This window comes from Benincasa hispida, chromosome 12 (genome assembly GCF_027475165.1).
Source record: "Benincasa hispida cultivar pf3 chromosome 12, pf3_genome.v1.1, whole genome shotgun sequence".
NCBI lineage: Eukaryota > Viridiplantae > Streptophyta > Magnoliopsida > Cucurbitales > Cucurbitaceae > Benincasa > Benincasa hispida.
Window position 1 is genome coordinate 86,693,153 of NC_143489.1, and position 13,401 is coordinate 86,706,553.

Here is a 13,401-nt window from a genome sequence, read left to right on the forward strand (position 1 = left end):
CACTTAAGGCATGATCCACTTGTATATCTTATATACATGCTTAAATTCACATAAGATAACCAAGGAGTTTTGTTTATTGAATATGAGTAAATGCCAAAATTAAATAACACTTATTTTATTCATTAAACAATGTGTATCTTTACAAAACAACGAGACTCTGGGAGAATTAGGACACCAATCCCAACAATTAAGGAGACCTGATACTAAAGGATTAAGAGAAGGTAACCGGTTCCCTTGATACCTAAGTATGAAGGTATCTAGGGTATATAAGTAACCACGTGCACGTAGGTATATTAATGTTGGTTTTGTTGAGATTACTCTACACCAACTAAGAAATTTTGACGTTGAGTGATCGAGCAAAAGGGCTTTCCTCAACTAAGGATTGATGGATGAATGAGGTTTTCTTGAAATGAGAACATGGTTTCTAAGGTTTTTATGATCTATATGTTTTATGATGTAATCATTTCTAAACCCTGAGCTTTTAAAGAATTATATGTCTTTTTATAAGGAAAATTATGCTTTGATTTATTTGTATGTTTGAGTTCTAGTTTTAGAAAGTAAATTTTATAACCATTAGACCTAGTACCAAGCCGAGAGCTCTACAAGTGCTATACGTTGAGATGATTTCACATTAGCAAAAACTGAGTGTGTTGAGTTGATTCTACCTTAGTGCCTAGGAGTATTGAGTTAGTCTTGTTGGGTTATATGTCCTAAAACTCGCAGTTTGTAAACTTTAAACATATTTCTATTTACAATAAAGATGTTGTTTAGAGTATTTCAATAAGTTGTTATTGAATATATAAATTGCATTTATAGATTCATAAATCCAATAAACTAATGAACCCTTGGCTATAACATAAATACTTAAACTTTATGTAGAGACATAAAAGTGGATCAAGTTTTAGTATATAGCCAAAACGATCTATAAGTATATGGATAAGGTTGGGTACCTTAACCAGGAGACATTATGGATGCGGCCCACTTTGTATATTGATACAAACGATGTGATCCCAAAGTCGTTCATGTGAAGACATGCGAGTAAAGGCATCCTATATAAAAGATGTTTGCATAAGATCGGACCACAAAATAGTCACTTTTCTTTATAACGACATTTTACTGTTAAAATCGATTACTTCGATTTGATGACCTAAGGTAACTTGATCTCAATCTTGAGCTAATTATGAACTCCTATTTTTTTGGGATTATCCTTTAATCTTCATGAGTGAGAGTAGCTCAACATCGTCTCTCAATAAGCATCCTATTTTAAGGGTAAGACCAGATAAAGCTGGGGACATAGTCATGCAAGACAAAATTCACTTCTACCCGTTTTAGGGTTAGTAGATAGGTTGTTCCCTTAAGTACTGACTTCTGGTTTTGAACAAAGGAGCCTCGTCCTCTCTGTGATTGAGAGAGACTCGGTTTATTGTAGGACCATAAACCAATTGTTTATTAGGGGATCAGTGGAGACTTAAGGAGCAAGATGTATTGCAATAAAACGGTAATTTTGACTTAGTTGTAAATACGAACAACTTATGAAGGAACGACTTACTTTTTATGGTTAAATCAAGTAGACAAAAATATATCTACAGTGAGGAGAGTGCAACTACTGAGTTATAGTGGAATGTCTCGGTAGTTAACAAATATTGATTAATTCGATTTAAAGAGTTTGGAATAATTATATACGACATAATTAGACGTTTAATTAACGAATTAAACGTGTCGGAGAGTTGAAAAATACTAAAATAATAAATATTGTACACATGAATAAGGATTCATGTTTTGGATTAATTTTTTAAATAATTTAATATGTGATATCAAATTATTTTTAATTAATTATTTTAAAAAATTAATAATTTTTTTTATTAATTTTATTGAAATTTGAATTTAAGAATTCAAATTCAAATTTTAGTTATTTTCCTATTAATTTTAATTTATGTGTTTAAATTAAATTAAATTAGAAATTAAGGGGAAAGTGGGATTTTCCCACATTTCCCACTCAATCCAATTTCTCTAGTGCTTTGTTAAGTGTCAAATTATCATGCAATTCAATTGCATATAGATCTTCTATAAGATAAAAGATTATTCAACTAAAATTTGACTGGAAAAATTCTAAATTTTCGTGGAAAATAAATTTCTCTTTCATTTTGACACCAAAAGCTAAAACTCTCTCATTTTATTCTTTAAATTCTACTCAATTTGGATCTCACAATCCAATCTAAGGCCTGAGATTAGTAGAGAAACATTTGTGGTGGTACACTACATGTTAGAGAGGAGAAATCACCGGTTGATTGGAGGAATTTTGTGGATTCTACAAAGGTATACTTTTGAAACCCTAAATTATGGAAAAACTATGAACATGCATGTTTCTTTGCTAAAATTAATGTTATTAGAGTGTTTGAGATCCTAATTGCTTCCTTTGGTTGAATATCATCTCCATCAAGTCTACCCCAGGGAGGCTTTAGTACAGGTTTGATATATGTTTTATTATGTGCTCAGTAAGTTTATCGAAATGCTTTGTTATATAGTTTTACGCAGCGTAAATTAAAAAGTTTCTTTATAAAATGTCACTCACTGGGCTTCCCAACCCATGTTTCCAAAATATTTTTTCCCATGTAGTGAAAGAGAAGAGTTCCAGGGTGCTGTTGAGGTCAAGGTCTGCCACACTACAACCACACTTTCGAACTTCAGTTTGTGACTATGAGTTTCTGTAATTAAGAGTTGGAGTTGTATAAACATTAGATTGATTGTAATAAAATATGTTAAGCCAAAAGCTATTGTTATATTTTCCTTGGCTGTAAGTTTAATGAGCAAAACAGGTAAGAGCGGGCAGTAGGTATCGCCAAAGGATGGTATCTTTCGTCCTCACACCTCCTTTCGGATTCGAGAGATGAGCTTGGGAGGGGGTGTGACATGGGAACTCAACTACACGAGATGGAATTCACTCATTCCCTTTATTAGGGTAACTAGATGAATTGCTCCCTTAAGGACTAATTTCGGGTCTTAAACAATGAGGGCCCTCACCTTCTTACTAGCTAGAGAGAGGTCTAGTTATAGTGATATTATGACTAATTGTTCATTAGAGAGACCAGTGATACTTAAGGAGTTAGATGTAATTACAAGGGTAAAACGTTAATTTTGACCCATCTGTACTTATGAGCATTTTGTGAAGGGTCAACACACTATTAATTGGTTATATCTAATCGACATAGAAATATATCTACAGTGCGAAGAGTGCAGTTGTCGGTCTTTAGTGGAGTGACCGGCAATCAACGAATGTTCATTGATTTGATTAAAGAGTTTAATCAATTAATCTCATATCATTGGAACTTTAATCTGTAAGTCCAAAGTCTCATTGTTAGCTCAATAAAGACTAATGAGAATCAAATTAATTTTGGTTTAATTTAAATTGTTTAAATTAATTAAAGGGAATTAATTGTATAAGATACAATTAATATAATGTATATGTTGATACATTATAAAGTATAATGTATGTTAATACATTATATAATTTAATGAGAGAGATAAATATTTGAATATGATTCAAGTATTTATTATATGAATGAGATTCATATAAAAACTAGATGTTAAAATTAATGTGAATATAATTCATATTAAATATATATAGTTTGATGAGATAAATAAATATTAGAATATGATTCAAATATTAACTATACGGATATGATTCATATAGAAATTATAGATTAAAATTAATTTGGATATGATTCATATTAATACTATAGTTATATGAGAATTATAAACTACATGTGATATAATGAACTTTAGGTTATATATTATATAAGATATAATATATGGTGTTTAATATAATTAAATTTTGAAAATTTGAAATTTAAATTAAATATAACTCCTTGGGAGTTATTGAAGGAATTATTTTTTAATTCACTTTTGTCAAAAATTGAATAATACAGAGAAATTGGTGGAGGATATGAAATTTTAACGTAAATGAGAGAAAGGTTCCCTCAATCATCTTCTTCCTCTTCTCCTCTATGTTTTCTCTCACTCTATAGAACACTCTCAATTTCTTTACCAATAGGAAGTCCACAAACTCTCTTATGATTCTCTCCTTCGGGATAACAAGGAAGACTCATTGTGATGGTGTTCTTACCACATTTGTTGGGTTGCTGTGTTCGTGGTGTTGAGATTGGAAGAAGAAGACGTTCATGATCTTCAAGAGTTAGTGTTCTTATCCATTTTCCTCTATGTAATTCCATTATAAGCATGCTTAAGATGGATGTTTATCATTGTTTCCGTTATTTCTTGGTTGAATTAAGTTCTGTAAAACGATTTCAAAGACACAAGCGATCATTCGCTTCTGCTGCGGGAAATCGATTCCCTTCAGTTACAAGTTGAAATCTTACTCTCACTCTCGCCTTTCGCTCTTTAGTATTAAATGATATAATTAAGTTCATCTTCATCCATTGACTCAAGCTTTTGGGTCAATCAGTGATTTAAGATGGTATCAGAACAGGTGGTCAATTTTTGTTTTGTAAGAATATTTTTACAGAGATCTAGATATATTTTGATAACTGTGTTTATTTTGTATAATTTCTACTCGAAAATGTCTTAAATTTACATGATGTTCCAAAAATGTACTTACAACTATTTATTAAGTTATAATTAATTTAATATAATTTGAACTTATATAACATATTTATTTTTATCAATTTAAATTAACACAATATATAATATTTTTATATACTATTTTTCTCAACAAAGTAATATTTAATAGTTTAAGATTTTTTATAAAATAATATTACTTTAAATTTGAATTCAAATATCTTGCTAAAAAGTTAATAATTAATAACAACTATGATATAATAAAAGATGAGTGATATATATGGTTGATAGTATTTATTTTAATTATATAATGCACATGAAGAAGAGTGAACATATATGTAAAGAAAATAAAAAGGAATGACAGAAAACTAAAATAGGGAAGCTTTCACTAGGGATGTACATGGATTGGGTTAAGGTGTTTTTTTGGACCAACCCGAAAATTTGGGTTGGTTTGATTGGCAACCCAAATGACCCAAATAAAGCTTCCACCTCAACCCTTAAAATTCGATTGGGTTGGATTGGGTTATCGGGTTATAATTTTTTTTTAATGAAAAATATGTAAATTTATATACAACACATGACTAATAACTAAGATCTCATAATATTAAAATGCTAAATACCAAATATCTATGATATTTATTGTAAACTTTAAACAAAGACAAATATTATAACAATTTAAAAAATATATTAACAAATTAATCAATATAAAATAATCAAACTTTAAACAAGGAAGAATATATATATATATATAATCATCACTTCCCCATACCCGGAGTAGTACTCTATAAAGCTGTTGTTGTTGCTTATTACTTTTTAGCCTACTACAATCCTTCTTTCCTTCTTTCTTTATTCACACTCACAAAAATTGCTTACGAAAATATTTTCTCCAAACCCGTTTTCTAAAACCGTTTTCCCTAAAATGAGGGTGGAGGTTACGAGAGGCACTCGGTGTGCCACCGACAGTCCGTATTCAAGTTGGCTGACTTGTTCGTGAGCAAGAACAAGTGCCGCACAATCGCTAAGAGAAGCTCCGAAAAGAACGATTGTGACAGTTGGTATCAGTGACAAATTAATCAATACAAAATAATCAAACTTTAAACAAGGAAGAATATATATATATTTCGTGTTGGGTTGAGTCAACCCAATTTTTTTTTAGTCAATCCACAACTCAACCCAATTTTTTTTTAGCCAACCCACAATTCAACCCAATTTTTTTTTAACCAACCCACAACTCAACCTAATTTTTTTTAGCCAACCCAAGAACAAAACTAACCTAATCCAACATTTACATTTTGGGTTGGGTAGTCCAGGTTGTCAGATTATTTGAATACTCCTAGCTTCCACCATGAGAATCTGAAAACCCCATGTTTAAGAAGGACATCCAAAACTCTCAAAATGTCTTTCGTAAGGGCATTCTATGATGCCCAAAAATCTCCAGATGACATGATATCTTACAATATCTAGATGTCTAATCTATAGGAATCTAAGATGCCTGCGAAACAAACGACCCCTTAGAGTTTAGAGATTTCAATTTCTTGCTTTTTGCTTTTTCCATTTTCTCTCACTCTCCCTTAATTTATTAAAAGGGAGTGAATAACAAAAGTAGCAATAATCAAGACTATAGATCGAAAGGGGGAACATGTAGTAGGGAGAGTGAAAGTCAAGACCATATGCAAGAATTAAGAGTTGAGGCCATCATGCATGCATAAGAAGTCGTTTTGGTAATTTTCACTGCTGATGATGCAAGCAGACGTCAAAAAGTTGAGTTTCAAAACGTAGGAGCATATTCTATTATGTGACTAAATTTTGGGCCAACTTATAGTAGATAGAAAGTTAAAAAGGAGAAATTTGGATGGTTGATCCAAAAATTGGAACTAAAATGTCAAATGATTCTTTTTTTGAAAAAAAATGTCAAATAACCTTCTACTGACGTAACAGATGAGTAAAGTTATAAAATTTCCATTTCCTTTCCCTTTTCTCCGATGCAATTTCCTTTTCTTCTCTGATTCCAACATGATTTCCTTCTTCTTCTCTGGCGCATTTCCACCCTTCGACTAGCTCGAGATCGAGCACAATCTTCGTTCCATTGTTCTGGTGACCGTCATTCGTTCATTCCTCAACTAGATGTGACTAAAATGACGATCCTCCTCTGATTTGGCCAAAATTGACGACCCTCTTCCATTCCATTCCTCAATGAGAGTGTGAGCAAGAGCGAGAGCGGGAGAGAGATCGAGAGCGAGAGAGAGAAAGAGAGTGAGAGACGAAAATTAGACAACCCATTTTACGATGGTGTGTGGCTCCGCAGTGGATGTTTGCAGATTATTTGATTGATAAAATATTGGCTGGATACTTGTAAATGGATCGTCATCGAGAGTAAAAGTGAGATGGGTTTTTTCGTGTACGTAAGTTTATTTTGGTAACTTTATCTGAATTTGACGTCAGCAAAAAGTAAATTTGACATTTAAAAAAAAAATCAGGTCATTTAACATTTTGAACCCAATTTATTGGTCATTCGTACAAATTTCTCAGTTGAAAGTTCAAAAATTAAACTTGTAATTTATTCAATTTTTGCCATTAAATCTTTATTATTAGTAAATGGTATAAAAACTTTGAGAAAATTACTTTTTTGATCCTAAACTTTTAGTTATATGTTTATTTGGTCCTTAAAAAAGAATGGACTTTTTTAGTACCTAAGTATTGATAAATGGTTTAAATGATCTTAGGATTAATTTTTTCATTTGTAACCGTACGTGGCGAGTTCAGGTTCTGCCTTACCTTGGTTGAAAAAAATATGCCGACCTTTATTGAAATCCCCTATGTTTATTATTTTTGTATTTTATTCAAACAATTGAAAAGCATAAAAGTTCCCTTTTTATGTGTTACAATAAAATGATGAGTACACAGAGTACTTTTATTGTGAGTTTCCAAAAAAAAAAAAAAAAAAAAAAAAAAAAAAAAAAAAACTTAGGATACGTTTGGTTTGTAATCCAAATTTTATTTATGTTTTCAGATTTATCGAGTTAAATGAATATGTATTTAATAGACAACTCGAATTTTGTTTCTAAAAATTATTTTTAGATTCTATGATCCGAACAGTTTAAATTTTGGAAACAATGTTTTTATATTTTATTGTATCCAGAATTTGAATTTTAAAATGTAAAATTATATTAAATAAAGATAAAAACGTTTAAAAATATAGTATGTTATGTTATAAATTTAATTCAATCTTTTAAAAAATTAAAATAAGTATTATGTAGTGTATTATAAATTAAGTTTGAATTTCAAATTTGGTCTCTATGATTTTGATAAAATTAAAAATTAGTCCATATGATTCTAATTTTTTTTCTTTTACCAAATATGGTTTTAAAATTTAGAATTTAGTTCCTATGGATTGTTAAATCCTCTTAAATAGTCCTTACCATAGGAATTATTATGAAACTTTTATCAAACTATGGGAGGTAAATCCTAATTATAAACTATAAGACCTGAATTTGAATTTCTTCCAAACTATTGGGATAAAAATTTTAATTCATCCTATTTAATTCATACATTTTTTTTGTAACATAAAACCATGTTTATAAGTAAATTAATAATAGTCTATTGTCAACTACTATTTAGTAGGAAATTATAACTAATTTGCAATTGTTTAAATTAGAATTCGATTGATGAATTATGCTATTAAACACATATCTAAAAATATAAAATAGAACTTCATTTTAATATAATATCTTGTTTTTAAATTTTCGTTTTCAGATTCTCTATCAAATAGATCCATAATTTCTATAAATTTTCTCAGCCACATTTTAAATGTAAAACAATTCAATTGGATTAAAAAAAAAGGAAGACTCCAATTTCTCTATGCTTCGATTTAATGGAGTTTTTTTTTTCCAATTGATTTCATCTAGAAAACTCCAAAAAAGTTGAACGCCTCCGATCGGACAAACAGTATGAAAAGTCCGACCCAAAAACAACCAAAAGCAGTTCGGACGAGGAACGCATCTTTCGTAAGACTTTTTCATTGGGTTCCGTAAATAAATCAATATATTGTGAATTCACAAGTTTGCCCTTCCTTATTTAACATCAACCATCTCAAGGAGCTGATTGCAACGTGTTTTTAATTTAACAAAACTGTGTTTAGAATACATGTTTTACAAATATGGGTTTAAGAAGTCTTCTGAGGCTGAAGTATAGTTTGTAAATATTCAATTTATGATTTTTTTTTTTTATATTTAATCGTTGGTTGGATTTTATATTAATTTAAATTTGTTATCTTAATTCTTGTAATATAGTTAATTTAATTAATCTAAAAAATTTAGAATAATATATATATATATTAAAATTTTGAAATATAGATTGGACTAAAATTATAATTTTAGTTAATTTATTGTTTAAATAATTTGATATTTTGATCTTACTAGATTTTGAAATAGAATGTTATATAAAGAATTAGAAGAAAGAGAATGTGTATTCTAAAAAAATATTATTGTTAGGGCCTATTTGGAATGACTTAGAAAAAATTGTTTTTCGAAATTCGTTTTTATTTAAATACTTTTCATTAAAAAAAAAACTCCTTAAAATAATAATACGTATGTTTGATAATTCTTTCTTAAAAGTATTTTTATAACAGTTTGTTTAGTTTGTTATATACTAAAAGTGTTTTTATTAGTGTTTTCCAAAGTTGGCCGGTGCAGTCAAAGATTGGCAAGAGTTAGTGGTCGGAAGTTCGTCGACAGGGTCGTGGAAGGTGGCTATGAGGGTTTTCAGAGATGGCAGTTGGAGTTGGTTAGAAATAGTCACCAAAGGTGGTGGTTGAAGTTGGTCGACAACGGTCGAAGTTTGGCCAAAGTCGTGGCCAAAAGTTCATTGACAGGGTCGCCAGACGTTGAGACTAAAGGTGGCTAGTGATGGTCGTCGAATGTGGCCGATGGTTGCCAAAGGCGATGTTTGAAAATTGGTCAACAAACTTCCTAAAATAAATTAGAAAAAAAGTGTAATTATTCAAACCCATGAGAAATAGTGTAGGGCTTCCTAAATCCTTGTCACAAACAAGATTTGGGCTTAGAATACCCAAACCATCCCCATATCAACCCTTGAAACAAACACCCCTTAGGGGTTAGATTGATGAAATTAAAAGTTTAAGAGTGTGATTGTAACAAATCCTATAGTATAGGGGTGGATTGTGCAATTTTCTTTAAATTTAATAATAAAAATAATAATTCCTCTCTCTCTCATCATCTCACTCCTCTTCTTCCATAAACCCTTTTCTCCCTCATTGTCATCTTCCTCATCTTCCATTTTTCTTAAAGGGAGTATTTGGAGAGTTGAGTTGATAGTTATTGTAGTGCGTGAGTTATAATAATTTATGTTTATTTGATGTATGAATTTGTTTAGTACCTCTAGAAAGTAGAAACTTTTAAATGCGTCTATAATAAGACTCTAAATTATCATTTTTGGAAAAATTCTTATAAGTAGTGATAACTTTTTGCTATAAATGTAGGTATTTTTTGGATTTTTCTATATTTCAAAAGACTTATCACTATGTGAATTCTCACACACATGTAGACTTTGTTCAAATATCATATATATAACGAATTGGCAATATATTATTGTAAATAAATAAACAAGTTAATTAATTTTAATATATAAAAATATTGAAGATTAGTTAAGAAGCTATTTTATTAAGTTTCCATTTGGTTTTGGGTTTTTGTTTTTGAAAACAAAGTCTATTTCATCCATATTTTTTATTCTTATTTGTATATTTCTTAATTATTATGATTGAATTTTTTGTCAAATTCTAAAAAAAAAAAAACTTTTTGAAAGCTACTATTCTTAGTTCTCAAAATTTAATTTAATTTTTTAAATCATAGATAAAAAGTAGAAAACAAATGAGATAGTAATATTTATGGATTTTTATTTTTAAAAACAAAAACAAAAAACAAAATGGTTAGCAAAGAAGAAAATTTGACAATTAACAATGAAGTTTACTTTTAAGATTCCATTTTTTTTATTTAAGGGAAAAAAAATCATTTTTACAAAGAGTGTACAATTTTCAAATTTTGTTCTCCAGATAAGTGCATTTAACCCAAAGATCTGATCTCTGTCTTCTCTCTGGGTTTTTAGGGTTCCGCGGAAAGAAATTGAAAATGCAGCTGACACTTGAATTTGGGTAATTATCTCTCTCCTTGAATTTAATATTCACGTCGCCTGTCGAATCTTACTTGGAAGAAAAATTTCCCAGTTGTTTGTTTAGTGAGATACAGGGCAAAAATTTGTGATCCTCGAACACAGATTTTCAATGGCTTTTGTTTCCGGGGAGGTTGGAAATCAGAAGAGACATTGCATTCTATCGTGTTTTTATCTATTTTCGAAGCTCACAAACTTGAATTGCTCTAACAATGGTCATCCGTATAAGATTGGCTTTTTTTTCTGAATTTGAGCCAACTCTTAAGCTCATAAACCTTGTGATTAATGAGGTATCATGATATTGATGTAGGGGAATATTTTTCTAGGGCTGGCTCCAGGGAAGAAAAGATCGACTATTGGATCTAATTGTTTGTGTTTAGTTATCAATAATTCAAATTTTGCACGCATTCTGGAGGATGTTGGAATCAAAAGATAATTTTGTTTGAATATCCAGTTACTTCATTGCCTCCATGTTGTGGTCATTCCGGTTTTGTTCGTTCGATTAACTTTTTTTTCCCTTATTTGGAAGCATGCTGCAGGTTTAAACTACGCTCAGTTCTTATTTCATTGTTTATATATAGATTGGAAAGCTACTATCTGTGTTTGGTGAAGCTTGTTGGATGAATTGTATTGTTTGCTATAACCATTATGTATATCAGATGTAATTGCATATGTTGCAGCAATTCATCAGTGTCTGGTGGTGGTGGCTACTTTTTGTTTCGTGCATTTTTTACAGTGCTTGCATTTTTTGACTCCATCAGTGCCCTCTCTTTCCTCCTCCCCCACCAAAACCGAAAAAAGAAGGAAAGTAAATAAATAGTATAGCAGTGTCTTCACTATTGAGTAGCCTCTTCTGCAATATTAGAAGTGAGCCATTCCATATGCTTCTAGATTGCATTTTAATAGAATCTTTTATGAATGTTGTTAAAGTGTTGATATAATATAAAATTTACCTTCACTCGTCCGTTTAAGCTTTTGACTCAATTGATAATTTAACATAGTATTAGAACAGGAGGTCTAAGAGATCTTGTGTTCAAATTATATCCTCTCCGGTCAGTATTGATTTTCATTTATTGAGTTTTCTACAAATTTCCAAGCATACTAGTGAGGGGGAATGTTTAGTATTGATATAATATTAAATTTATCTTCCCCCATTAATTTAAGCTGTTGAGTCCGTCGGTGATTTAACAAAGGTAAAGGGTGAAGATAGGTGAAAGGATAAATATATTGATCAAGGCGCATTTACAAAAGAATGTTATTTACTGTTTCAGCTAGTATTGATATGATGGACATGACAGTAATATTAACGTTTAAATGCAGTGGGGGATTGGAGTTACTATGTGACTCTGTGAAGATCCATAATGTCAGCATTGATCCTGAAAATGGAGTGGGAAAGGTAAATGATATTTTTCAACTAGTTAATGAAAGATCCTAGTCAATATCAGATTCATATTTGTGTGTTTCATCCCTCTGTTTATCGAGCAAGTTTAATGTTTTCTTTTAACACCGTTCTCAGTTAATTATGAAAGATTTACTCTCTTGGGTTCGTACTAACCTGATCAAGGAGCGGCCAGAAATGTTTATGAAAGGCGACACTGTGTAAGTTGTGAAAGAAACATCTCGTTGATTTATCATTTTATATTGTTAGACAGGTTTAATAATATGCAAATACTAATGAATGAGAGGAGAACGTGAAAGTGGGAAGCAGAAATTTTGTGAAGAATTGTGAGTTGTAATAAATTTGTAGCTGATTGTGTGATGGTTTCAAATGTCCTGCAGAAGACCTGGTGTTCTGGTGCTTGTAAATGATTGTGATTGGGAGCTTAGTGGGCAGCTTGACACAACATTGGAAGAGAAAGACGTGGTAGTGTTCATATCCACCTTGCATGGAGGCTAGCTTTATCAGGAATTTGTCCTTTTCAGATTGTATCTACTAAATAGTTGTCTGACATAATATAGTACTTGGGCATTTTAATCTTAAAAATCTGTATTTTTCTGGACATTCGTCCCACCGATATGGACATTATTATCTTGAAATATATACATGGTAATCCTGGTCAGATTTTGCTCTGAGGTTTGTGAAATCATCTATTTAGGTGAATATTCATGTTGAATACTGAATAGATTAGAAGGAAGGCTATATTATTGGAAATGACTCTTTAATCTTAGGGTTTTTTTTTTTTTTTTTTTTAAATTTTTTTTTATTAAGGCAATGTTCTCTCATTTACCATTAGGTCAATTCATAATGGTTAATTTATTTTATTATTTTTTTTTCCAGAAGCTCAATTTTATATTAATCTTTAAAATCTATCATGTTCTAGTTCACGAGTCTGCTTATGTCTGCATTCTTCTACAGTAACACATTTTTCATTCTTGATGGATATCTTAGGTGGGGTTGTTGCTTATCTTTAAAATCTTTTAGCCAAGTCTTAATTTTTGTTTGTGGAATGTGTGTAAGAAGGTTCTTTATTTTTGTTTGTAGATCACAATGGGAGTAAAGTACAAATAAAAATAGTCAACAAACAACCATCTTAGTATTCTGATTTCAATGAAAAGGTTAATGAAATGGTGTTTAAGAATGGTTAAAATGAAAGTTATGAAATCGAAACGATAGAAATATGATTGAAAGTAATTATATAATTT

The 13,401-nt window shown here is 30.3% G+C and overlaps 1 protein-coding gene across 1 annotated transcript; it reads left to right on the forward strand.

Moving 5' to 3' along the window:
* The first annotated feature begins 10,584 nt into the window (after positions 1-10,584).
* On the forward strand, positions 10,585-12,818 carry LOC120068855 (ubiquitin-related modifier 1 homolog 2). The gene is made up of 4 exons (XM_039020495.2): positions 10,585-10,741; positions 12,079-12,154; positions 12,275-12,357; positions 12,538-12,818. Exons 1-4 carry the CDS (start codon positions 10,719-10,721, stop codon positions 12,653-12,655), a joined length of 300 nt encoding a protein of 99 aa, XP_038876423.1. The 5' UTR covers positions 10,585-10,718; the 3' UTR covers positions 12,656-12,818.
* Positions 12,819-13,401: the final 583 nt, after the last annotated feature.

Coding starts and splice junctions, on each gene's coding strand:
- LOC120068855 (XM_039020495.2), top strand. CDS start 10,719: ATGCAGCTGACACTTGAATTTGG. Junction 12,155..12,274: donor CTGAAAATGGAGTGGGAAAG/GTAAATGATATT, acceptor CACCGTTCTCAG/TTAATTATGAAAGATTTACT. Junction 12,358..12,537: donor TTTATGAAAGGCGACACTGT/GTAAGTTGTGAA, acceptor AATGTCCTGCAG/AAGACCTGGTGTTCTGGTGC.